Below are 27,472 nucleotides of genomic sequence, written 5' to 3' on the forward strand. Positions count from 1 at the left end.
TTATTATTCAATTTTTTTTTTTTTTTTTTTTAAGAATGGATCTGATGAACTTTTCTTGTTAGGGAAAAAATAAAAAGCCTATCATGTTTTGGATAATTTTTTAATCTTTGGCAATGTGAGATTTGTTAAAATCAAGTAACATGTGGAAAAGGCTTGGGATGAGTTCTGGTCCACCATGAATGCTTAATTGATAGATAGGGATAATCCCACCTAGGACAGAGATTATTCATTAAATAGATTAATTAATAACAACAATACTAGGTAACTCAAAATTTTGTGGTTCAAATGGCTCAAATCACTCAAAACGACGTCGTTTTGAGTATAAATGAGTGTAAAACGATGTTCTTTTGACAGATTTGAGCCATTTGAGTCACAAAATTTTGAACTACCAAATATTTTCCAATTAATAATTGATGAATTCTACATGTCAACTCACTTTGGATGAATTCTCATTAATGGATGTGGTCCCAAAATTCCTTTTTCATATATTATATGCTTTTTTTAATGTGCTAATGCATGAAAATTTATTGCTTGCCTTGTTGAATATTCTTAAAACTTAACAATGACAATTTATATTGAAATGCTAAATTAATTTAGGATGGCATTCCCAAGTCATAATTCAAAATTATGTACAAACTTTAAATATATATGTTGTTAATTAGTAACAATTACTTTAGAAATATCAAGAAAATTACTGTACGTTTAAATAAAAATACAACAATATAAAATTATACATATATAATAAAACTTAGGATAAATTATAATACACCTCCTGAGGTTTGCTTAAAGTATAGATTGTCTCATGTGATTTGAAAAATTACAAATATCTCTTTGCTAGTATTTTTTATTTAACATAATTAACTACAAAAATAAAATTCATAATTGCTCTCCTATACAATAATAAAATTACATAAATTATTAATTGAAACATATTTCTAACATTATTAAAAATTGTTAGTTGACTTGATGATTTATTAATAAAATGAGTGATTTATTATGAAATTAGAAATCTCAATAGATGAAATGTGATTTCTAAAATTACAAAAAATAATTCGTATTTTAATCAAACTGTAAGAGATATATTTGTAATTGATCCTAAAACTTAATAATAATGGCTACTGCATCAGCCAACTTTCGAGAAAGTTTTACTCAAATACTTGAAGGGAATAATATTGTCAATTGAATGTCATTGAACCACACAAGTATAGACTTGTACAACCTGGACAATACGAAAAATAAATAAATAAATAAAAATCAAAGTCCTTTACAATCTTGAAATATAATATTAGCAAATGCTAACAAGTGTTTTTATTGTTTGATATTAACATTTGCGTGAAATAGTGAAAAGGTTACGAAAAGTTTTTAAATTAGTTAAAATTATTTTGAACCAAACAACTTGGCCCATTTAGGAACATGTTTTTTTAGTAATTTTTTGATTTTTTGGCTAAAATATGATGTAAAAAAACTAATATGTTTGGGATGACTTTTTAGTTTTTTACGAAAAGATGTGCAAAAAATAGAGAGAAAATAGAATTTTTGACTTTTTGGTATGAATTGTTGGCTTTTTAATTTTTTTAGTAATTTTTTGACTTTTTAACTAAAAAAACCACTTGCCAAACGAGTTTGTATAATTCAAATAAATTATGAATAATGTTGATGAATCAATCTCATCTTATCTTATCAATGCTTGCTTAACTAATAAAAGTACATTTTTAACATAAAATATTAACAAAAATGGCCTTTACTGGAGCTTCAATTTAACTCAATCCACCTCAAAAGTCAATTATTTACTATTTCTTTGATTAATTCTCTGTCACCCATGTTCAGGGATGAAGCTCAACTATTGAGCCTAATATTTTGACAATTGCACCCAACTTGATTTAAAATTATAAATTCTTTCTTAATGAAGAAGGTTCATAACAACATACCTAATAAACAAAGGTTTCTCCATTGAAATGCCACTTGGGTTCAAAACCTTAAACTATAAGATATTGACCCTGCTTGGCAAAACATAAAAATTAGTTTTTTTAAATTATTTACTTAGAATATTTTGAATAAGTAGTGAAAATGTTTGATATAACTTTGTGTATAAGATATAATATAAAAAAAATTAAATACAACATAAGAGCACTTAAAAAATAAGGGTCAAATCCATCACAAACTGCAAAAACAAAAAATAAAATAAAATATTAGTATAACTTTCAATAAATACTATCTTATTCCTCATCTAAGAACAAATGCAAAGTTACGGCCAATATTCAAATTTGATCAAACCTTATAGCAATTTTATGGGACATGCAATTGTAAATTTTCCATTCTCTTATTTTATTGTCAAAAGAACATGCATATAAATTTTAATGCATCAAGGATAACACACATTCAATCCGCCTAAAACACTTTTTTTTTTTTTTTTATAATAAAAATACCCTAATTTTTCAAATTATAAAATTTCATAACTTTTGGTGAAAGATTTCCAATTTTTCACCACTTTTGATGCACATACCCATTTTCCTTTATATAAAATTGATATTGTTAGAATTATCTCATTAAAATCTATCAAACAAAACTAATGTTGATTATAAAATTAAAGAAACAGTAAAATTTCACTTCCGAGCTAACAGAGGGCATGATGAAATTTTACCATCTGTATCCAACACTAAACAATGAAATTTCACAGTTACCAAAAAAACATATATATATATTATCATGCAAAAATACATGAAATTATTTTATTGTTTTGAAAGTTCCAAACAAATGAATTGCAAAAAAATTGTGATCAATTGAAGTTTAGAAACTACAAATTCTCTATTTACAAAAAAAAATTCACCACCGCTACCTTTACCACCATCGGCAAATCACCATGGAAATACTAACAGTGAAATTCATCAAAACCATGAAATGCTTAAAATTGCTTTGCTAAACAAATACACAGTGGAAATGGCTTCAGCTGGGTAGTTTACTATGCTTCCGCATCAACTGACTGTCATGTCATAAAAGCAAAAACAAATTTGAGCACAAACTTAATTAGTTTCCTAAGCTAATTTAGTATGAAGGGGTCAACTATTGATATTCTGAGGATGCAAAATGTATTAACACAATCAAATTACATATGAGACTATTGAAACAAATTAAGGGTAGGAGTCAATGGTGGACAAAAGGAGGGGCTGAGCGGGGCAACCAGTTGATATTCTGAGGATACAACGCATATAATACAATAGAACTACTCAAATTTTGTGGAAACATACGACACAAATTTGTTTCAACAAAATCCGTGTAGTGCTATTGTGTTTGATGCTTTGCATCCTCAGAATATCAACAGTTGGCCCCTGTCAGCCCCTCTTTTCATCCTCCTAGGATTCCTGCCCTTGCCCAGTTTGCTTTTTCAACAAAACGTACATAGTTCTATTGTGTTATATGTCTTGCATCCTCAGAATATCAACATTCCCCCCCCCCCCCCCCTCTCAGACCCTCCTTTCGTCCGCCACTGACTCCCACCCGTACCCAGTTTGCTTCAATAGTCCCATCCAGCTGCAAAAAGCCAGGAAACTCTGCTGCAATTCGGTGATCATAGCAACTTCTACTTCCAAAACTCCATGTTCCTCAACATCACATGCTACCTGTGAGAGGTCATTTAAATCCTCAGCTGATAGCTCAAGTAAAGGGCTACATCAACCAACCCCTCTCACTCCCATAAATAGAGATCTCCATTCCAGAGCAAATATTAGCTTCCCTCAAGACAACCTGTGACAATAAGGATGGTGGTTTTCATAAAGAGAGCATAAGTTGCTAATATAACAGCATCAGTGCAAAAATTTTCAGCTTATCAGTAATGAATGATACAAATTAAGCGATCGGCGCTTTTTTGTCTTTATCTTTTTCACTAGCAGCTAACTAACTTTCATAGAGATGGATTTAACATTTAATTTAGTTTGTCAAGCAGACAAGCCAAGATTTTACTGAAATAAGTTTTAAAATAACTGATCTGTCCTAATCATCTGTTTTACGAGTAATGTAACGCTTATAATCTGTTTTGGTTGTCTTGCAAGTAGATGTTGTTATAAAAGATTTTTTTCAAATAAATTACATATTTAGCTCATTCATATGCACTAATCTGTATATTAGTCCTCTAAAATGTTAGGGCAAGTTTCACAAATGGTCCCTCTAATTTCACTCGGGTTTCAATTTTGTCCCTCACGTTTCAACATGAGAACACATTTGCTCCTCAATTTTTGTTTGTGTGTCAAATAAGGACAATAGAAAATGAAGGTTAAGTACTCAGACAGAAAATGGTCATGCGCGGCCATGTGCATCGCACATGACCATCTTTCAAGGGCAAAAGGGTCCTTCCCCCTTCTCTCTGCAATTCATCTTCTTCATCCCTCCCACCACCACCACCCACAGCCACCAAAACACCTCCTCTGCCACATCCCGGCTAACACCAAACCATCACCACCCATCACCACCACCAATACTCCCAAACCAGGACCAATTCAGCCACAAACCAATGCCAAATCCAGCCCCCTTGATGGCGAGATGGTGGTGTGGGGTTGCAGGAATGGAGAGAGGGATGAGGTGAGTGTTCCTTGGTTATGAAGGAGGATGGGTGGGGCAGTCAGCCACAAAGGAGATAAGGTTGGTTGTTGGCGGTGGGCAGAGGAGAGGGAGAAATGATTTAGTGTGGTTAGGTGAATGGTTACAGAAAATGAACGGTTTTGATTTGTTGAGACAGAGTTTAAGTCGAAAAGACCGCTTTACCATTGAAAATTGGTCACGTGCAGTACATATGACCATTTTCTGTCCATAATTTGGATGGCTGTTAACAATTGTCCTCAATACACACATACACGAAAGGATGGCAATGTGTTCAAATTGAAATGTCAGGACCAAATGGAAACTCCAGTGAAACTAGAGGAACCATTGGTGAAATTTCCCTAAATATTAATACCTTATAAATATCGAAGAATACTACTTACAAAGACCTATCAAAAAAGATTACAAACACAAAACCAAGCTGGTATCTTGAAAGACTGAAATATAAGAGATATCAGATGTTTCAATTAATAAACACTAATTAAAACAGAGCTTGCTGCAACGGGTAATAAAAACAACAACAATTCATAGAAAAATGCATGGAAATTGTCAATAATACTTGGGTTTCTAAATTTGTGAAAGTAACCCAAATTATTGAAAGAAATATTTAAAAAGTAGTATTAAATTTAGTTGTGTCCTAGTGTTCTTGGGCGTGAGTTTTCTTCAATGAATGAATCCGACACTTAAACACATACTTGCACCAAACACCCATAATCGAGTCGATGTAACATTAGAAATAGTTAATCTTTCTTGCTAAAGTATATATAGTCATGGTGGATCAGGTTGGGTTTTAATAGATAAATAGTTATTTAGGCCTTGTTTGGGAAGTTGGCTATTTTAGTTGGCTATTTGACTTTTTAGCTATTTTAGCCTGGCTAAATTAGTTGTGTTTGGCAAGATAACCCTTTTTTTTTTTCTTTTTTTATAGTTGATTTGATGGTTGTGAGAGAAAAAATGAATGATTAAGGTTGGATGTAACATTTTGTTTTATTGGCTATTTTAGCCTATTTTTCTTTTAATAGGCTATTTTAGCCCAATCCTCCTCCCAAACAAAGCCTAAATATTACTTAAAATAGACAAATTGGCCAAATTAAAAATTATAGGAGACTAGTCTTAGTTTAGACATGATACTCACTTTTCAAAAGCCAATGTAATTGTTTGAATATTACTCAATGTTCTTAGGCCCATTCACAAGTGGTCCGATTAAAAAACTATAGGAACCCATATAAGAAACCAATCTCTTTTCTCTAACAGAATTTAAGTGCTTTTAGCAAAAGTGTTTTTTGTTTAATGTGATTTCACATCAATCAAATAGACTATATTCCTTGTTTATTGCAAGGTTTTTTCAACATATGGTTACCAATGGCTTTTTAACAAGAGAACAAATTAAATCTTTGGAGGCCATTACAGGAGTCCTTCAATTTGAAGGGCAACACTTATACCGAGTGGGCTTTCCAAAATTTTTGGATGGGATGCAATTAACCAATTAAGATTTTTTTTCCCTTCTAAGTAATCAATAAAGAAATTTTTAACAAACTAGTGTTCTTCCAAATTTCCATTTTTTAAAAAGAAAACTAAGAACAAATGTCAACAAAATTGTGTGCACAACAAGAAAAAACCAAAAAGGAAGAAGTTTATTATCTTACCATGTTCTTGAGATCTCCCTTGAAAGTTATGGATTGATGATAGGAAACTACATTTAACATGGTACTGGATGCAGTGCTTGGCTTGCCCACAGTGGCAAAGGCGCATGAAACACAACTGGAAGACCTGTAACAGGGTGCTCAAAAGACAAGCTCTCTGCATGAAGTTCATGGCCATCATATTTTCTCCCTTTCCACTCAAAAACACCCTCGTATTTCACATCTCCTCTTATGGGAATTCCAAGATACTGGCAGTGCAAGCGAATTTGATGAGTTCTTCCACTTTGTGGGTATGCTCGCACCAAAATTTCGTCTTTCTTCACATTAGTGTCTGTTACAGACTTTTCTTCAACAACTATACCTTTTTCCTGATCCTTGGTGAGTTCAGATGACTCTTTGGAGCACCCCTGCCCATTTACCGATATTACTTCAAAAATAGTTTGCATATCTCTAACAACTGATCCACCAGGTAATGACCGACCAACATCTGATGTGGCATACACACGCCAAGCTCCAAACTTTGATCGACCATGACCTGACTTAATAGTGATTCTTTCCCATTCTGGAGCTTTCCCAACACAGAAAGCAATGTATGTTTTCCTAACCTTGTGGTCTGTAAAAGCCTTCACTAGCTTAGCAGCTACTTTGTGTGATTTGGTTATTAACATCACCCCACTTGTGTCACGATCAAGCCTATTAGCGAGATGGAGCTCTTGGAGGTTGACTTGGGTCCCTGAGATTCAAAACACGTTAACTCAGTACTAATAAATTAAGTTGACTCCTTCAACACTCTCATTTACTTTACATTGTTATATCTACCAATTCACTCTTCAACCTGTCTATCATTCTTCATTTTTGCATTCTCTCTTTTTCTTTATACTCTCTGTTCAGTTCCAAGAATTTTATGGAAAAGAAAGGAATGTGTACATATTTTATAAGTTACGTATGTATATTTTGAACACACATGATTTTATCATGTATTTATTGCATCTACTATAAAATTTGACTCTAAATGAAAAGTTCACTTCAACAAAGCCAAATAGATATTTGGGACAAGGTAGAATGAGCTTTCATTCTTTTATATTAATTGTCCCTACATTTTCTTCAGCCAAAAGAAAATGAAGTTGCCACCTCTAGCTGTTGAAAAAACCAAGGAGTTCACTTCAACAAAAGCAAATAGATATTTGGGACAAGGTAGAATGAGTTTTCATTCTTTTATATTGTCCCTACATTTTCTTCAGCCAAAAGAAAATGAAGTTGCCACCTCTAGCTGTTGACAAAAACCAAGGAAAAGAAAGGAACTTGAAATCATGAACGTGTTAAACCGAAACAAATTTAACTTTCCAAATAAATTAAAAGTCGTAAAAAAAAAATCATATTATTCTTCAGTCAATTCCTTTTTCATCCTCATCATAACATTTCTCAAAAAACTGAAAAGCTATGTGAAGCTATCCAAGTACTTAACTAACCAGAGGCATTTGTCTTCATTTAAGGGTTCGTTTGGGATGGTGGTTGGCTTTTCGACTATTTTAACCTGGGCTAAAAAACCTCGTTTGGGATGGACTTGTTGGCTTTTTTGACTTTTGTGAGAAAAAAAATAAAATTATTATGATTTGAATGTGAAATTTTGTCTTATTGGGTTTTTAGCCTATTTTGTGGCTATTTTAGCCAAGATTGGGATGCCAAACGAGGCCTAGGTTTCAAAATTCAATTTTGTCCTTTCCATTTCAATCATTGATCTCAGATGGCAAATAAATCCTTCAAAAAAAAATTTAAAAAAAAGGAACACATTAAAAAAAAAAAAAGGGAAAAACACTTTAGACTCTGTTTGGTTGAGGGATTGAGGAATATCTTTTCTCTTTCCCTTTTTAAATCCCTTCCCAAATCTTCCAACCAAACACAGGCATCGACGATTTCTATGTCATGAGAGCATGATAAAACTGAAAGGATGATTTGAACCAAGCACAATACCCTTGTTTAAAACATAATTCCTGAGGGTGTGTTTGTGCTGTAAAGATTTTCACAATGTGTAATTCTTTTACCTTCCTACACGGAAACCCTAATGCTAAACGCTAAACCCTAAACGCTAAACATCTCCCTCTTTTCATCAAATCTTTTTGAAAAATTTCAAATTTATCCAAAAAACATCCTTTAAACATCAAATTTGAATAAAAATATGATTTTTGGAAATTTGGTTCAATCTTGATTTGGTGAAAACTTTGCTTCACCCTTTACTTGATAAGTTTGAATTTGATGGAGTAGTAGAGATGCTCTAAACGATAAACATAAAAAAAGGTATAAAGCAAATAGAAACCTCACCGAGTTCAGCCGAGTCGTTGGAATCGTTGAGCAAACTCGGGATCGAAGACAAGACGGTCTCGCAATACACCCCCTGAGGCTTATTCACAACAATGATCCACTCGTCCTCGAAGATCACATCAGTTCTAGAGAGAGAAAAAAGGTTCGATTTCGAAGAAGCTTCCATGGCTCTGCTCAGCTCCATTTGCTTGGACACGGCTGGCAATGGCGGAGACAGTGGCACTGGGTAATTTATTGCAATATTTGGGTCATTTTGTAACTGGGTTTTCTGAGATTCGAATTGGGTTTGGTCCGCCATTGAAGCAAACCTAGCGGCTCCGAATATTTTGAAGCGGGAAGGAGGAGAGAGAAGGCCAAGTGAAAGAAGACGAGGGCAAAGGGGCATATAGACATCCAAGCAATGAACATTGGGGCTATTGCGTAATATATATATACTAGCGGATGCCCATGAAGGCACGGTGTAAATAATGTTAAGATTATAATATAATTATAATCGCAACACTATTTAAATTTAAGATTAAAATGTAATTATAAAAATATATTTAATAGACTATACTCTACAATTCCAAACAAATCAAATATAAAAAAAATTAAATATCTAATGTCAAATTAAATATCAAATAAAAATTAAAAATAAAAATAAAAAAAGGCCTCAGATCTATCTTACTCTCTTTCTCTCTTATCTATTGAAAATATCTAAGCAGCAAATAAAGAAATGATAAAAGAAAGGACCTCTCCTGTGAAGCAACAAACTATACGTACTGGAAAAAAAAAAAAAAAAAAAAAAAACTAAAAAAACACATTGGTTAAATCATACCCACTGTTTTTAATTATAGGAAGAGAATAAAATAAATTTATCACCTATATATTTTTCATAAACACATTGGTTAAACAAAGTCTTCTATAATACTATTTAACACCTTTCAATAATTTTTCTGTTGGTAAACCATAACAGCAATAATTTTTCTCTGAATTTTATCTGTCATTTTTTTTTAGTCTGTTGCAATCTATTTCGACAACAACTAAAAAAAATAAAAAAAGAGGAGAAATTTGTTCGAATCTAAGCCTTGAACACATATATGAGCTCAAATCTTTTTCTTTTCTTTTCTTTTATAAAAAATTAAAAAAATAAATAAAAAAAGGCCTCAGATCTATCTTACTCTCTTTCTCTCTTATCTGTTGAAAATATCTAAGCAGCAAATAAGGAAATGATAAAAGAAAGGACCTCTCCTATGAAGCAATTCATCAAGCATTTAGCAGACAAAGGAGAATAATGTATATTTGTTGATCCAACTTACCAATTACCAATATTGCTTAACTAAACAAATTAAAATCACAAATCTAACAGAAAAGCAGCAATAAATTGTAAATAACGTAAAATTAATTTTTATTGATACAATAGTCAAAAATAAACAATTTCTCTAAAATTAATATTACTATATAATATTCTAATAATTTAATATAAGACTTATTCCATACTATATAAACAACATAAAATTTATTATTTTAGGTAATGTATTTATTATTTGGTTTTTTTTTAAGTTGAAATAAATGGATTTATTTTTCTCCCACAATTTACATTACATATTTATTCATGTGTAAAAAATTATTATTTCATATTTTCTCAATCATATATTATTTTCAATTTTCAATTTTTATTTTCGAGTCATTAAACTTCTAATTGATGCATATTTAAAAAATACAAGTTAATATATCTTACATAATTACAAAAATTAAAAAATAAATAAATATAGAAGTTAAAAATTCAAAATAAAAAATCTAATGTCCTTCCAATAAATTACAATTTTTTGATAGAGAATGTAAGATGAAGAATTCATTTGACAATAATAAACAATTCAAACAATCTCTCATTTATTACACCTAAAATTAAAATTAATCTTTATTACACCTCTCCACTCTCAGTGACACTTTTTTGCTCCACTTCACCTGTTCCCAAGGTATCTACTGCAAGAAACCAATAAATACAAAAAGAACAGATACAGAGTCAAATACAACTGCCTAAAACAATGACGCCAAGTGAAAGGAAAGAAGTGGAGTAAAAGCAATATTCCAAAAACTTCAAACTTACAGCACACTGTTGATTTTTCAACAAGGGTATCGGCGATATTGGAGGATTGAGGGACCTCATCAACAGATGAAAATGCATCGACCTTATGTTCGACTTGCGATCAGCTAAGTTCCTCTAACCCGTGCTCAATTGCTGCAGTAGATGCTACAGATGTGTTACATTGGGAATCAATAACATTAAGCTGCACCTGTGAGTTTACAGTTGAAAGCTCAGGTGCAGAATCTGGATGTATCAATTTCTCACTATTTGAGAAATAAATAAAACAAATAATTTATAATGAAAAACGCCAAATCCACCAAAATAATGATAACATATTAGCTGATTTGTTTCAAATCGGGATAGATACGAAATTAGATGCATTCTTTATTTGTTTATTTATTTTTAAATTGAATGTACACTTGACAGAACTAACTCACTCTCTCACTCGGTTTTTCTATCTCTCTCTTCAAATTGAAGAACACCCAAGACCAATGAGAGGATGTCAAAATCCTGTATAGAGAGAGTGAGGGAGAGAGTGCCGATGTCAAAACACCCAAACCATTATGATCTGTGTATAAGCTAAAGAGAAATAGTCACGAAACATAATGAACCCAACTAACGGATCGAATCAAGCTACTGCAAAATGTGAAATTCAATTCCAAACACTAACTAAACTCTAGTTGTTGAGAAAACTGAGGAAAAGAAGAAAAAAATAATTAAAAAATAGAAGAAGAATACAGTTTCAAATCATAAACTGTGAGAAGTTCAAAAAATAATTTAAAAATAGAACTGTGAGAAAACGAAGCATTAGAAGTTCAATTAGAATCTCACCTGAATAAACTCTGGTTGCTGAGAAAACTGAGAAGCAAAATTTCATCGAATCAAGCTACTGCAAAGAGAGAGATAAAGATAAAATAGAGAGGAGATGTGGGTAAGTATTTGCGCGGGAAGTATTTAAAGGGGTTCATCTCATCCGTCTATGTAAATATACAAGTGAATCATAACCATTAAAATGTCCTAGTAGGACAATTGTCTATAGGATAAATTCAAAAACCCTCTTCCCATATTATATATATATATATATATATATCGGTTTATTTCATTTTTGTCCACTAAATTAAAATAAATTACAAATGCATTCTCGAAGATATAATTAAAATACCCGATTTGATCTTTATAGTTTTAAAAATTACTTCTCAAAATTTCTAATTTAACGACAAATTATCCATTTTACTTATAAATCAAGACAATTAATAATTTTTAATGATATCATAAATTTATTTTAATTAATAATTTAAATAATTTTATCATATATAGGAGAACAATTAAAAATTTTATTTTTTTAACTAATTCTATGAAATAAAAAATCTTGACAATAAAATATTTGTAATTTTTTAAAAAAACCATACAAAGTAATCTATATTTTAAGTAAAATTTCAAAAGGTGTATTTATAATTTACCCTACATACCATTTGTAGTGTTTAGAAGTCACTTTTGGAGCAAAAATTGTTCAAATGTAGATTATGCTCAACTGTTTATATCCAATTAACTATTTTATATTCAAAAATTTATATCTGAATATTTAATTTTGTTTGGAATTTTATATCCAACATCATTTGTGGTGTGTACTGAGATTTTGTATGTGTGGAAATAGAATTACCTAAATTTATTATCAATATTTTTTTTTATTTTATCTCTAAACTTTTTGTTTTATTTGTTTAGTCTTTAATTAGAGGTAATTGATAATTTAAAGCATACAAACCAACAACTATTAATTAGTTGTGGGGAATAATTTATTTAAAATTATAAGAAAATTAAGTTTTTTTTTTTTTTTTGTATGATTTAAATTGTTCAAGTTTCAAAATAATTTTTTTATTAAATTAGATTTCAGCAAATATTAATTTGTACAAAAGAAATGATATACAACTAAAAAATTTATATATAATGAATAGAGTTATTCTTGTATAGTCATCTTTAATTGAATCATATAAACATAAATAAATTAGAAACTTTATGGGTTAAATAGACAAAATTGATAATTTAAACATAGGATTAAAAAAAAAGAAGATAATTTACAAATACATCCTAAAGTTTTCCTAAATATGACCTTTTGTAATTTTGAAAATTGCTTTTTCTCCTTTTAAATTTATAATCACATATTAAATAATATATTTTTATTAATTAACTATTAAATCAATTAATAATTTCATTCTTTTATAGATGATTGTTACGAATTTTATTTCTCTATCAATTTTGTTAAATAACAAATTCTGATAGCATGAAAAAAACAAATTATATTTTCAATAAACTCCAGGGGTGTATTTATAATTTATTCTATAAGAAAAATAGTTAGATAAATTACAAATACATCCCCTATGGTGTGTTTAAAATACAAATTATTTCTTGTGGTTTGAAAATTACAAATACTCATTTGTCAAAATTTTTATTTAACAAAATTAACCGAAAAAATAAAATTATTAATTGTTCTCCAATACAATAATAAAATTATTTAAATTATTAATTGAAATAAATTTTTGACATCAATAAAAATTGTTAGTAACTTGATGGTTTATTTAATAAAATGGAATAGTTGTTATGAAATGAAAAATTTTCAGAACGAGATGTAATTTCAAAGATTATAGGGATATTTGATATTTTAAGTAAATCTGAAATATGTTTATAATCTATCCAAAATAATTTTGGAGAGAGAAAAGTAAAATTAACCTTGTATATTTACACTTTCAACGTCGTCGTTTAGAGTACCATGTGTCTCTTGCAGCTTGAACCCATCTTGCTCGGTTAAACCCTTCATGGTTTGAAGCCTCTAGTCTGGAGATCAATCTGAGTCACTGAAAATGTCATCTTTGATACAGAAAAGATCATCACTGCTCCCTCAAACTCTTACCCTTAGGCGCCACTTTGTCACCCGTCTCTTTTCACCGTCTTTCTCTGAAACCCAAACATGTAATTCATCATTTTCCAATCGAAAACACCCAATTCATGGTTCTGGGTATGATTTTTTGAGGAAGCATTTTACTGGGTCTTCGTTGATTTCTGTTGGAAACTCGAAATTATCTTCTGGGTCTGATTTGGGTCTCCTCAATTCAATCCATTTTCGATTGTTTAGTTCTCAGGTTGCTGTTGAACCCTCAACTTCTGATGGGCTTACTGTTGAAGGCATCATTGCCAATCAGTGGCCAATACTTGAAGAGAGTGAGAGTGATTGGAAGAGTCATGCCTCTGCAATTGCTCAGTCCATTCATCTAATCAAGAAACGGTTACAGGTATTCATTTACATGTACATACAACTGCACAAAAAACATATCTTACTCATGTTGAAAAGAATTTATTTTCTTCATGTATGGTATTGCCAATTTGTATTTTTGTGTTCAGACTCGGTAATTTTTCATTAAGTTTGGAACAAATTGTGGGGCTGTTTGGTACGGTTAGCTTATAGTTATTATTATTATGAGTATACTGTTTAGTGCAGCTTTGTTCAGACTTGGTGATTCTCCATTCAATTCGGAACAAATTTTACTTCTATGAGGCTGTTTGGTGTAGCTTATATGAGCTGCGTATAGTTTTTTTTTTTTTTTATATATATATTTTTTATAAAATTTTATTATAGAATATGTGCCAGACTATTTGTTGCAGCGGCTGCCTATGGCTTAAATAAGCTGGAAAAAAAAAGTTGATTATCTTGAAATTGGGTTTCTGATTATGAGCTTTTATCTTACAATAGGCTGCACGAAATGTAGACAAATTATTTTTCAGATCATGTGTGTATATTAAAATGCAGTCAAATATCTTTCTTTGCAGTTTTTCTCATCTCATATGATTTTTTATTTTATTTTATTTTATTATGCATGGAATATTTATGTATCTGCTTTCCATTGTTGTTTTTGGACTTGGTCTATTTTCCGTTCAATTTAAAGGTGTGCTTTGATCCCCAAGGGGTTGGCCTGGTGACAAAGTCTTGGGCCTTGGGGGTGTGCTCCCTCCAAGGTTCAGGGACCAAAATCTCTTAGGTTCTAACAATTCCTTGGGGCCATCGGATTAGGAAAAAATCTTTGAATTAACCGTGGTGCACTTGCGGGAAACTCCTTGCCGAGGGCCTGTGCACCCTTGGGGATTAGTCGGACTTTGATCTGGACACCCCAGTGCCAATAAAAACAGACAAGGTGTGCTTTGCACTAAAAATTTAGTTACTTGGTCATATACATTGGTATTATTTTGTGATCCTTAATTATTTTGGGACCTATTTGGTTGGACTTTAAGCATATTATTGTTGTTTGTTGGTTATAGTGGAAGAAATTATTATTCAGATTAGAGTTGTTATCGTCACAACTAGATAAGCCAGACCTCTGGGATGATCCTGTTCGTGCTGGGAGGATAAGCCGGGAGCATGGTTTGCTCATTGGCAAGATGAAAGAGGTGAAGGCATTTGAGCAAGAACTGCTTGAGCATATTGAAATGATTAAGCTTTCTCGAGAAGAGAGTGATGCAGATTTGGAATCGGTGGGCCCTTGATTCTTTTAGGCATGTATTCATTCTATTTAATGTTTCATGTCTTGTATCTCATTTGATTTGTTGAAGGATCTTTGGGATATTTTATTTGCTACTTTTGTTGCATTAATTAGTCTCACACTAGTTGAGCATTCAATTCATTTGCATAGGCAGTGATTCGTTTTTAAGCATCCTATATCCTGAACCCATATTGATTTAGCCATCAATATGGATTAATTTCAACATTTAGAACTTCCACATCATATGAAACTTCAATCGTTTCAAAATTAAAAGTAATTAGGTTCTTTTAGTTTATAGAAATACTGAGTTTTTCCGTAGAACTTCAGTGATAAAATTGGAACCTTCACCCATAAGGCCAAACAAGTGATATCATATGTTTTCCTCTGATGATCAGTGTGTTCGGGTGTATATTAGTATTTGGCCATTCAGAAAAGCTGATACCAAATGGAGATGAGTTACATAACTAATGCAAATGTGTTGTTGTGTAGCGCTTAGTACAATTTGAATGCATTCGTACTTCGATCATCATGATGGTTTTTTCTCTCTCTCTCTCGTTTTCTTGGTGATAATGTCATTTTTTTTCCTTGTAAAAGACACATAATTGGTAATGGAGATCCATTTTGGTTTGAGTTTGGACTGCTTAGTTAGTTGTGGATACCCATTGCAAGAAAGAGTCACATGGCTTGACAGGTTAAACAAACTCATCTATCAACAGTGTTCTTGGGCATAAAAAGAAATTTATAACCTTACTGTTGACAGATTTGACAAGGAAAGAGTTAGATATTTATAGTATGATTAAGGCCTTGTTTGGCATCATCTAAAAAAGTCAAAAAGTCACTATCCTATTTAAGTCACATTATCTTATCCAAATCACATCACCTCTCTAACCCATCATTTCAAACCCAACCCATATCCAACCCATGTTTCATAAAAAGTCAAAAAGTGCACTTATTTAGATCATCCCAAACCACCCCTAAGTAGATCTTCTAGAAACGGGTGATTTCACCATATATAACTGTGCATTTGTGACACAGTAACATCTTGCGCGTCTGTGCATGTCTATGAAGCACGGGTACTCCGAAAATGGTGCCGTACGAGTACCGGCTATGTACCGGGTGTGGGTACACGTACCGGCTACGGCCAAAGGAGGTCCGGTACGTTTGGCACATTTGGGTATGGTGTGGGTACGGCTTGGGTACGCCGTGGGTATGAAGGGAGTACGCTGTGGGTACGTTTTGGGTATGCCGGGGCAAAAAATCAAATTGTAAAGAGATTTAGGGGTACCGGAGCAATTTATTTATGTTCTTTATTAAAAAAAAATAAAAAATAGAGGATTATATTGTAATATTAAAAATATATACAAACCTAGGTTTATTGGGCATCGTAATCTTCAATCTCAGTTCTTTGAGGGTGTTGAGGGAGTCGTGGAAAGGGAGGGAGAGGGGGAAGACGAAGTGCTCATTCCAGATGGAGCCAGAATCGTCGGACCTAGTGGCTAAATGGCGATTTGAATCCACCCAGAAGATCGCATAGGGCTTCAGGTCGCCGCTACGCCAGTTGACGTTCTTCAGCTGCTTCGCAGAGACAATCGTAATCACCAAATCCAGCGGCTTCTAAGCTGGACGGGAGAGAGAAAGAGAGAATGGTCTGCAATTGTCTTTGTTGGAAGGGGAAATTGGTCATATGCTTTTATTTACACCCTCTCTGTCTTTGTTGGAAGGGGAAATTGGTATGCTTTTATTTACACACACTCTCTCTCTCTCTCTCTCTCTCTACAGTATAATAATAATATACATCGACTTATCCTTTTGAAGGGAAGAAAAATTATAAAAAAATAAAAATAATTTAGAATTTCATTTTAATGATAAATCAAACTTTAACTTTTAATTATTTTAATTTAAGTTTTTAATTTTTAAAATGATATTAGTTATTATGATCATTTGGCAATTATATTTAGTTTTGTAGTTTTCTTTTTAGTTTTGATATTAAATTTTAATTTGTAGGTTGGATCCTTTAACCATAATTATAAAAATAAAAAATAAAAAAAAATATCAGCGTACCACCGCCGTACTCGTATCATATTTTTTTTGAGTTTTGGCGTATCGGCATACCCGCACTCGTACCCGTACCGTACTCGTACCCGCACCCGTGCTTCATAGGTGCATGTAGACACATGCATACTGCATCTAAAAATTAATACATTTTGTGCAGGCCACTATATCAGCAACATATTTAACAGGCTTCCCTTCTAATTACAAATTCCTTATAGTTTTAAGGTGTAAGCTAATTAATCTAATCAACATCTTTTCTTATGACCTATATTAGTATATTCCATTTATATGTAAACTCCCTTCTTCCATTTGCAGGAATCATTTAAAGCTTTAATTGAGATGAGAAGAAGTGCAAAAGAGAAAGAGCTTGAGGCTTTGTTATCTGGAGACAATGATATTTACTCTTGCTTTATAGAGGTCACTTTCTCCACTTTTCTGAATCTTATTTGACCAATAAACATTATCCTTGCATTTTTGTACTTGTCTCCCTCAACATTGAGTCTAGTGAATGGAGTGCAATTGCACCTCTATTTGGTGATATCCTTTCCTTCCTTACCATGAATATGTTAAATATTGTGATTATAAAGTGGAGAAGATTGAAATTGGAACAGTGGTCATCTACTCCAATTGCAATATTAACCTTCTGGTACAAAATATAGGTTCAAGCTGGAGCTGGAGGTACTGAGAGCATGGATTGGGCTTCAATGGTCATGAAAATGTATAAAATGTGGGCCCAACGTCGTGGATATGGAGTAACCGTAGTGGATGAAATGCCTGGTGAGATGGCTGGAATCAAGGTTCAATTTCTTTCCATCTTTTTTTCTCAATTTTTAGTTTTACTTCTATGCAACAGCCAATATTGGTATATGTTTTAAGTTAGGCGCTGAAAGAGAAATCATATTCTCCATAGTTAAAACAGATTAAATTTTTGGTAAAGAAGAGAAAACCACTAATGTAGGACAAGTCCATGGAAACACTCCTCTACCAGCGCTCATACAAAATTGATGTACGATGGCACTAAGAGTGTTTTTGTGGCTATATTATTACTTTTTTCGTGCTTAAAGGTTAGTAAAAACATGGAGCTTGAAGGTTTGTCAGTGTGTATACTTCCTTTTGTACATGGCTTGTACCCCATTTTTAGCATATCCTTCGGTGAGTTTTTGGGGGGTGATGTAGTAGATGGTTGAAAGAGGAAAGGGCAGGGCTTGTCAAATGGGAGTTTCTAAGGGTTGAAAAAGGTGTTAATAAGGTTTGATTTCATGTTTTAGAGGCTTAAAAACTGTATATAGGTTAAAAGTAGAGGAAGAAGCACCATGAGGGTTATATTCCTTTTCTACGTCACACCTAGTGTTCAAATGCATATACAATCCTAAAATAGAATAATTGTTGAAGATTTTTTTAAAAAATTGTCACACCCCACCCCGGAGGTAGCCGACAAAATTACCTCAGATAAGGTGGAATCTATACATTTGCCACATACACTTCAAGGATACTAATAATAGATACAAACAAAAACACCGGCCTGGTGTAAAGAAAATTCAACTTCATCCTACAACATATATACAAAATTTAGTGCGGAAAACATTTACTCAAAAACATTTGCAAACTAGGGTGTAACTCCCACCTATGTACATATATAATATTTACATATGTACATATATAATATTTACATAGGTGGGAACATAAAACCTAGACTTGGCAGTGAACCCATAAATCTCTTGCACACCTGAAACAAAAGCACAATAGGAGTGCGAGCTATCAATAAGCTCAATGAATGTACTAATTCATGATAATAATTGAAAAGAGAGATAAAAAGCTCAATAGCAATTAACATTCACTTAAGTACATCTCATGCATGTTACGCAGCGGCCCCAGGCCATCGATAATATATAATTAGCCTCAAGGCATCGTACCCAGGACAGTTTATTAAACATCTCTAAGACAATGTAATATAATGTTCCCTGGACAATAAGATGTAACATCTCCATGACAATGCAAAGAATCAGCCCGAAGCCAAATGAATTTGTTGCATCCATTAACAAGCATCACATGAATAATCCAATTAATACTAAATATGAATTTATACACTCACCTCAAGGATCAATACCAAATACTACTCGCAAGGTCACTTCTTAGGTGAGGGAGTGCTTTTTGTTGCTTCAGTACCTAATATATTTAGCGCACACTTAAATAGATGAAAAAAATATGATAATTGAATGCTCATAATATTGTATCACGATGAAAGAGAGAAGTCATAATACTATTTAAGATAAATGGGATTTGAACTCAAGGTTACTATGACATAGGTGCACTTTAGAAAAATACTTTTAAAATGCTGAACATCTAAATGTGATATTGATACATTGAAAGGTGAACTTAAATTGCTTCAGAACTATAGCTCGTGAGAAGAGAATGGAGTTTGGACAACAAAGTTGTGTCCACCCGAAGAATGTTTAATAACAGAGTTGTAGATGCAGTTTTTGGGTCAACTTTGAACTCAAATCTGTGTTCACTCAGCTGGAATTAAAATGCAAGACCTACACCGTTTGAAAGGTATCTGAGTCTAGTTTCTAACAAAAAAAACAGTGCGTGATTTCGAGTTTCCTAGAGAAAGTGATGCCCGTTTTCCCTCGGCTCGACAGTGTTGCCTATTCTACGCGGGTTTGTATTCCATCATTGCTTTCACTCCCTTCTTTCTTTAAGTTTCTAACCTTCAATTCAGCACCTATCAAACTAGTTTCCACATAAGAATTGACTCCCAGCAAATAAATCAAAATAGAAATCAATAGCAACATTTGGCATCAATTTCCTGCAATAAACTTGTAAGAATTTATGTATTATTGATTGATGTAGATTCTTGTGTGTTTACAAAGAGATTTACACTCTCTTTATAGAGAGGAGAAAGCCAACATTGGGTGCCAATTGAGGCACCGAAAGCATAAAGCAAACTAAACATAATGATACCACTAGCATCACTAACATATAATATTAACATATTTTGCCAACATTGGGTGCCAATTGAGGCACCGAAAGCATAAAGCAAACTAAACATAATGATACCACTAGCATCACTAACATATAATATTAACATATTTTAACAGCCCCTCGCAAACTCAAGGAGGATAGAAACTAACCAACTTGAGTTTGGAGAGAGGAACAAAACAAGAAAATACATAAAAATAAAAAAAAATAGGAGACACTGTATGGTCGTGTCAGACCGTTGGGAAGGCACTGAATGGTGGTGTCATAACGTGGTAGAGGACACTGCATGGAGGTGTCATAACGTTGTAGAGGACACTGGAGGGTGGTGTCATAACGTTGTAGAGGACACTGTATGCTAACCGGAATCAATGTCGGGACAGTTTATAGGGTCATGTCGGACCGTTGAAAAAACTAACCGGAATCAAATGTCGGGACAGTATATAGGGTCATGTCGGACCGTTGAAAAAAGTTGCACCCTCAAAAGGCGTGCCCAATTTTAGCAAAAGGCGTGCCATCAAAAGGCGAGCCCAATTCATCAAAAGGTGTGCCGGATTCATCATGGCGAGGCACGTGAGTGCCTTGGTTTGCGTGCCCGTTTGTCGGCTGTCAAGAGGCGCGCGATGCGCGTGGCTGCCTCGGCTATAAGACGGAGGCTGAGGCTGAGGCTGAGGCAGAGAAAAGCTGCGAAAAAAACCTCTGAAAAAAAAAACTTCATTGTGCTGAGAGAGAGAGTCTGAAAAACTCTGCGGTGTGAGAGATATTCTGTAACACTCTGTTTTCTGAGAGAGATACTGTGTAACACTCGGTTGCCTAGAAAATGGCTTCATCGTCTTCCCGCGGGCTGCTCACCCTCTTTCCCGACCTCAACGAGTCAACGAGAGAGAGAACTGGTGCGGTGGCACTGGAAACTCAACCAAGCGCCCCGGAGTATACTCCGTTGAACTTTCCGATGCGGTCGGTGGAGCAAAGAATGGCAGTGCTGTCGGATGTGGAGGCCAACCAGTATACTTTGAAGACATGTGTGGAAAGCATGACGGCGGTCACTAATTTGTCAAACCGGCTGCAGAGTAGAACAAATGAGGTGCAGCATTTAAACTCCCAGCTGGCTCTGCTCCAACGCATGTATAAGGATGCGCGAGCAGAGATAAGCGTGCTAAGGGCAGAAAACAAGGAGCTGAAACGGAAGGCCACCGTGATGTTCCGTTTTGGAGGTCCGCCATATGCTGCAGCGGAGGAGCAGGGAGTAGTGATCATGCCCAGTGGAGTGGGAAATACGGAGGCAACACCGGCAAGGACCGCCCAGGACGGAGGCAAAAAGAAGAGACCGGCGGCAGAGTAGAGAAGGGAGAAAAAAAAAAAAAGTCCGCCTGTGGGTGGTGGTTGTGGATGTGGTTGGTTGTTTGTTTGTCTGTGTTGGTGTTTTTTTTTTTTTTTTTTTTTTTTTTAGTGTAAAATTGTGATTGGGATTGATCCCCGGCATGAATAAAAGAAGAGTGGTGTGCAGTTCTTCTGCTGCTTTGTTTTGTTTTGTTTTTGTTTTTTTTTTTTTATTTTTTTTTTTATTTTTATTGTTATTTTATTTTTGTGTTTGTATAAGAAAAAAATAATAATAATAATAATAATAATAATAATAATAATAAATAAAGAAATAAAAGAAAATAAAAGAAAGAAAGTGGAAAATGTGTTAAAAGAAAAAGGAAAGAGTGAGTGGGGAGGTTTGTTTAAAAAGGAAAAAGTAGAGAATATTAAAGAGAGAGAGAGTATGCACGGAGAGAACCAAAAAAAGAATAAAAAAAAAATGGCTTGGGGTAATGGGGTGGAAAGTGATCAACTTGGTAGAGGTGCTTGAGTAGAGAGAGAGAAAAGTCATTGATATAATTCCCCTCATCACACAATTTGCTGCCACTCCCAAGCTTGTCCCTTGTGCCCGCAGTCTGAGTGGAAAAATCTCCGAGCTGTAGACCCACGTGATGGGCCCCATCCCAATCGAGAACATGGCAACATATGCTAGGACTGACGTGATCGCCAAAGCAACGGCCCAGATCAATTTCTTCTCCGAGTGAGCTATAATAGGCAAACATTTAACCTGAAACTCATTCAGCTCCATATCATTCAGAGCACCATCCAAATCGTGAGCACAAAGAATAAATATCCGTTTCAATGCTCTCACACAGCGAGGTTTCAAAGCCTGGGTTTCTTGATCAAAACTGGAAGAAGGATCGATGATAGGAACGGGGATGCCGTCGGGGTAGAAGTCGGAGGGGAGGCGAGGAGGAGGCAAAACGGAGGGGACGCTTTCGGGAAAGTTTTCGGAAGCGGCGGCGGCGATCAAGCTTGATTTGCCGGTGCCGCGGTCGCTCACGACGGCGACGCGGACGGTGGTGCGGCCGCCTGCCATTGGAGAGCTGCTGCAATCAATGATCTGCATATAGCAGAGAGAGAGAGGGTGTGGGTATTTTTGGTTACAGAGATTATTGAAAATTCAAATGGACATGCACAGAGGATATATGGAGACTTGTTTTGTTCTTGTGTTGCTGTGGTGGTCGACGAAATGTCTCAGAGGAATTTTGGGTTTGCTTCGGCGGTTGAGGTCCGGCGGACGGCTAAGGTGAGGTTACCGTCCGCCGGTGAAGCGAAAATATTAGGTTCTAAACCCGCTCTGATACCATGTAAGAATTTATGTATTATTGATTGATGTAGATTCTTGTGTGTTTACAAAGAGATTTACACTCTCTTTATAGAGAGGAGAAAGCCAACATTGGGTGCCAATTTAGAGAGGAGAAAGCCAACATTGGGTGCCAATTGAGGCACCGAAAGCATAAAGCAAACTAAACATAATGATACCACTAGCATCACTAACATATAATATTAACATATTTTAACAAAACTTCCTATAAATTTTTAGTTCCCAACTCACACCTTTAACATCTAATGGCAATAACACAGCTCCAAACACCAATTTCATCAATTAGACATCTAGACCCAATTTTTAAATACAATTCCAGCACCTAGAGAAGTGTATTCAACTTCTAAGAATTAAATTTCTGCAATATATGTTCTTTTTTTTCTTTTCTTTTTTCTTTTTTTTTACAGCTTAAGCAACAACATCAACAATTAAGCACTTTGCCCTAATTTTTAAATAACAAATTCAGCAATTAAAGTGTTCTTTTCTAGCAAATTAAATCTAAGAACTAAATAGAATTCTTCAATCTCTTAATCAAGGCAAACTTAACCAAATATAAATAAATTTAAAGATTGAGAATTATCTTCACAAGTTAATGATGCTTTAATTCAAGCTTCCTCTTATCTACAAATATATACACACGCACACATATATATATACATTACATAGCTTCAAACCCACAAAGCATATATAAAACAATCAAACACAAAACATGATTGATAAACTAAAGAACATGGCACCAAAATACTTTTACAATTCCTTGATTTCCCTTTTCCCCCTTTTTCCTTCTTTTCTTCGTTTCTTTCTTCCCACAACAATTTCACAATTTCTTTTTCTTTTATTTTTATTTCCCAAAGTTAAATACATCTAATAGAAGTAGGAAGACAAAAGAGTTGGGTTGCTAGGTGTTGAACATGCAAGCAATTGCACGTGTTTTAATGAAATTCAAAACAAATTTTGAAGCTCTTCTCCTATTTGCATTCTCCTCCCCCACAACTTCTTAAATTGCACTTAAACTATTATAATTTATTATAACAATTATGTTAATCATCCCTAAAATTTTGTAATCATAACCAATGTTTTAATTAAGTTATAAACCTCTATATTTTAGAATGTGAATATTACAAAAATTCTATGAAGTTGTTATGGAGGTTTGTTGTTGAGGATGAGAAAGGTTGTAGAGAAATGTAGTGGAGGGAAATATTGGCATACTTGAGGGTAATTGGTCCACAGGAAGATTTGTGGGGCCTTATAGGGTGGGTATTTGAGAGTTTGGGAATAATTTGCAAAGAAAATTGTGTGCAGTGTGGGTAATGGAGTTATCATGAAGTTTTGGCTTGATTTCTGGTGTGATCATAGTCTCATAGACCTTTGAGGGAGGTGTTTTTTGACTTGTTTGCCTCGTCAATAGATGAGAATGTTTGTCTGCAAGACTGTTTGGTGGTTTTGGATAGTGGTGTTGTGGAATTCGTAGTTTAGGAGTGCTTTGGAAGATTGGGAAATCTATCTAAGAAAGCTTCTTTTTTTTTTTTTCTTTCTTGTGTGTGTGTGGCTTATATGAATGGGGGAAGATTGTGTGTCCTTACTGAAATTGAAGTTTGAATTTTCTTTTCTTATATATATATATATATCTTTTTACTCATTATCTCTGTGGATCTCTTGAAAAATGGGCTTGGTTTTCTGACCTTGAGCAAATCTTTCTTTTAGCGAGCAACAATCAAAGTGGATGGGGAATATGCATTTGGGTATGCCAAAGCAGAAGTAGGAGTCCACAGGTTGGTACGTATTTCACCATTTGATAGCGCCAAGCGCCGGCATACTTCATTTGCTGCTGTGGCTGTAATACCGATCTTGGGTGATGCATCTGCCCATGTTCAAATTAATGAATCTGATCTCCGAATTGAGCGAATGCGAGCTGGTGGCGCTGGTGGCCAGCATGTCAACACAACTGAGAGTGCTGTGAGAATAACCCACATTCCTACAGGTGTCACTGCTTCTTGTCAAAATGAAAGGTGGGGTGTCCCTTGTGTTTGGCAATGTAAGTTATCTATGAAGCATGTGTACGGGTACTAGTACTAGCATGGTATGGGTACATTAATATGGTAAAATTTTAAAAAAGTAGGGTACGGATACAACAAGGTACATTCCAAAAAATACATATTTTTAATTTAGATTAATGCAAAAATTAATTAGATGATTTGGTTAAAATTCAACCTACAATTCACATTTAATGCCAAAAATAAAGTATAGATTAAAATTAAATGTCTTATATTAAATAACTTACAAGTCAAAACTTAATTTTAGAATTATGCCAAGCACTAAAAAAATAAAGAAGTTTAATAAAACTAAGTTCACCTTTATATAGAAGAAAATATTATTCCGGCTGAGGTACAACTTGGGTTTATACTAGGTACCTCTGGATTACGGCAAAAATTAAGAAGAAAAAATTTGATTATGTGTTTTGTGTACCTAATACATAGGTAGAAATACCATGCAAAGTACTAGCATCTATTACGGATTCGACATGTTTGTTAAAGTACCCATGCTACATAGTAAATTATGGAGCTAGAAGTTGACTGCTCATTAATTGATCTGCTTTGATACTAAAACAGATCACAACATCAAAACAAAGCCTCCGCCATGGCTGTTCTTCAAGCCCGCTTAGACCAGCTTGAGATGGCTCGCCAGGCTCAGATGAATGCACAACATACGCAATCTCTCACAGAAATTAGTTGGGGCAACCAGATACGCACTTATGTGCTCCATGTATGCAGAGGGCTTACAAATATTTGTGGGTTAATTACACTTTTCAACCCCTTATAGTTTGATCCAAATTTCATTTCAGTCCCTATTGTTTCAATTTGAACAATTTGGTCCCTACACTTTAGGTCCATTTTCAATTTGGTCGTTCCGTTCAACTTGAATGTTAAAATTAACACTTTTTAATCTCCTGAGGTGTACTGTTAGAAAAAAATTAGCAAATATTTGAATTGAATGACCAAATGGAAATTGGACCTGTAGAGACCAAATTGTTCAATTTATAAAGATGGGGACCAAAGTGAAATTTAGATCAACCAACAAGGGTTAAGTGTAATTTACCACTTTTTTTTAACGGCTAACATTGACTATACAACCACCTTATTTGCCCTTCATGTTTTTTTGCAGCCTTACCGCATGGTGAAGGATCTTCGAACTAACTATGAAGTTTCAGACCCGGATTCTGTCCTTGAAGGAGACATCGATAGCTTCATCTTGAGCTTTTTATCGGCAGCCTTGGATAAAGATGAAGCTGACATGTAAGATGAGTTCAATCTTCAGTGAAATCTTACATAGCAAGGGGTGATAGCTACATCTTGAAAATCTAACAAGCGATTTTGGTTGGCTGACACTGATGCCCCCTTTCTAGACAAGGGACAGATATTGTGAATCTCTTATGTGATCAGAATCAACAGCATTTGAAATAATGAATTTACAGATAAAATTATTGGTCGTTATTCATAGTGATAGGATTTGTAGAAGTAGTGAAAGGATGAAGTATTCTTTTCATTAATTTCTTCTGCATGACAGGCCTATGTATATATATATTTTTTAATTAAAATTCTGGTAATGTCAATAACTATGTAGTTCATTCATAACTCTGAACTAAATCTAAGTAGTTTTGATCTAATTCATACAATACTCGAGGTTCAAAAGTAGTTCTTTATGTATTTCTGCAACTTTTTATTTTGTTCCTGCAATTATGAAGCCAACATGTATAAGGTCCTGGACTTTATATAGGTCAATACTCTTTGTGACTCCTTCCATTGGGTTCTCAGCTTCTGATTTTGGTCAGGCGATCCTCAAAAGTGTTTGGCAGGTGAGGTTTGAGCAAGTTCATATAGATTGAGGTAATGCAAAAGGTACTGGCCTGCCATGATTAATCTCAAAGTATTCATGGAAGAAGATTAAACTACTGATTCGGCTTTCTTGTCTTTGTATGAGAAGTTCAGCATTGGCAGCCTATGGACTTCTCATGTTGAGGAAGATAGTTGTTTTCTTTGGTGTAATGTTGTTTATGTTGAATCTTGACAGCTTATGTCCTTTTGGTTTTTTTGGATTGCTTGTTTTCTAAAATGTTAGTTTTGTCTCACTGCTTTGCTCTTCTATGTGCTTTGAAGTTGTTTTACTTCCCCCAAAAAAATGTCATTTAATTTTGGTTCTCCTAGAAGTGCCCGATGGGTTCTCTCTGAAGTTTCATGTTCCAGCTTGGAAGATAAAATGAACAAACTTCGGCTACTTGAAGAGTGAAGAAGCAGCTACCATGTGTCAATGCAATACTGACCCAACAAGCAAACCTGAGCTTGTAGCCAACTCCTATTTACTAATAGCAACCAAGCCAGCCGAGTCATTAGTTCCACAGCTCTGGGCCAACTGTTTTATACTTTGGTGACATGGAGTCAAACCAAAGCATCCCTTTGATACTTTTGGGCATTCAGAGAGTGCATGTGCAAAATTGCTTGTGTCGACTATCTATTGAGAGAGTTCAAATAATCTTCTTTTGAGCACAGTTGAAAGGTGACTCAGTAAAAATTCACTACCATCTTTCTAGTATGCTTAGCTGAAATATCCT

At 34.0% G+C, this 27,472-nt stretch overlaps 2 protein-coding genes across 5 annotated transcripts; one reads left to right on the plus strand and one right to left on the minus strand.

Moving 5' to 3' along the window:
- Positions 1-2,707: 2,707 nt before the first annotated feature.
- On the minus strand, positions 2,708-8,955 carry LOC114319252 (Pseudouridine synthase family protein). The gene is made up of 3 exons (XM_028266257.2): positions 8,553-8,955; positions 6,237-6,966; positions 2,708-3,741 (listed from the first exon to the last, which is right to left on the minus strand). Exons 1-2 carry the CDS (start codon positions 8,935-8,937, stop codon positions 6,290-6,292), a joined length of 1,062 nt encoding a protein of 353 aa, XP_028122058.2. The 5' UTR covers positions 8,938-8,955; the 3' UTR covers positions 2,708-3,741; positions 6,237-6,289.
- Positions 8,956-13,368: 4,413 nt separating this feature from the next.
- Positions 13,369-26,539, plus strand: LOC114319253 (Peptide chain release factor 2). 4 transcript variants are annotated; one of them, XM_028266258.2, is made up of 7 exons: positions 13,369-13,904; positions 14,926-15,138; positions 17,514-17,615; positions 17,858-17,995; positions 24,571-24,875; positions 25,476-25,629; positions 26,029-26,539. In XM_028266258.2, exons 1-7 carry the CDS (start codon positions 13,476-13,478, stop codon positions 26,161-26,163), a joined length of 1,476 nt encoding a protein of 491 aa, XP_028122059.2. In that variant the 5' UTR covers positions 13,369-13,475; the 3' UTR covers positions 26,164-26,539. The 4 variants fall into 4 exon arrangements, 2 of the variants coding, with proteins under 2 accessions (XP_028122059.2, XP_028122060.2); XR_003649358.2 differs by having other exon boundaries at positions 13,387-13,904; positions 24,571-24,901; positions 25,476-25,654; XR_003649357.2 differs by having other exon boundaries at positions 13,387-13,904; positions 24,571-24,901.
- The last annotated feature ends 933 nt before the right edge of the window (positions 26,540-27,472 follow it).

This window comes from Camellia sinensis, chromosome 5 (genome assembly GCF_055761805.1).
Source record: "Camellia sinensis isolate YWXY chromosome 5, ASM5576180v1, whole genome shotgun sequence".
Taxonomy (NCBI): Eukaryota; Viridiplantae; Streptophyta; class Magnoliopsida; order Ericales; family Theaceae; genus Camellia; species Camellia sinensis.

What these genes read in the sequence shown, in the direction of transcription:
- LOC114319252 (XM_028266257.2), bottom strand. Translation starts at nt 8,937, where the DNA reads ATGCCCCTTTGCCCTCGTCTTCTTTCACTTGGCCTTCTCTCTCCTCCT. An exon ending in CAACGACTCGGCTGAACTCG is followed by an intron (nt 6,967 to 8,552) that starts GTGAGGTTTCTA and finishes TTTGAATCTCAG; the next exon opens with GGACCCAAGTCAACCTCCAA.
- LOC114319253 (XM_028266258.2), top strand. Translation starts at nt 13,476, where the DNA reads ATGTCATCTTTGATACAGAAAAGATCATCACTGCTCCCTCAAACTCTT. An exon ending in GTGATGCAGATTTGGAATCG is followed by an intron (nt 15,139 to 17,513) that starts GTGGGCCCTTGA and finishes TTCCATTTGCAG; the next exon opens with GAATCATTTAAAGCTTTAAT. An exon ending in TTTACTCTTGCTTTATAGAG is followed by an intron (nt 17,616 to 17,857) that starts GTCACTTTCTCC and finishes TACAAAATATAG; the next exon opens with GTTCAAGCTGGAGCTGGAGG.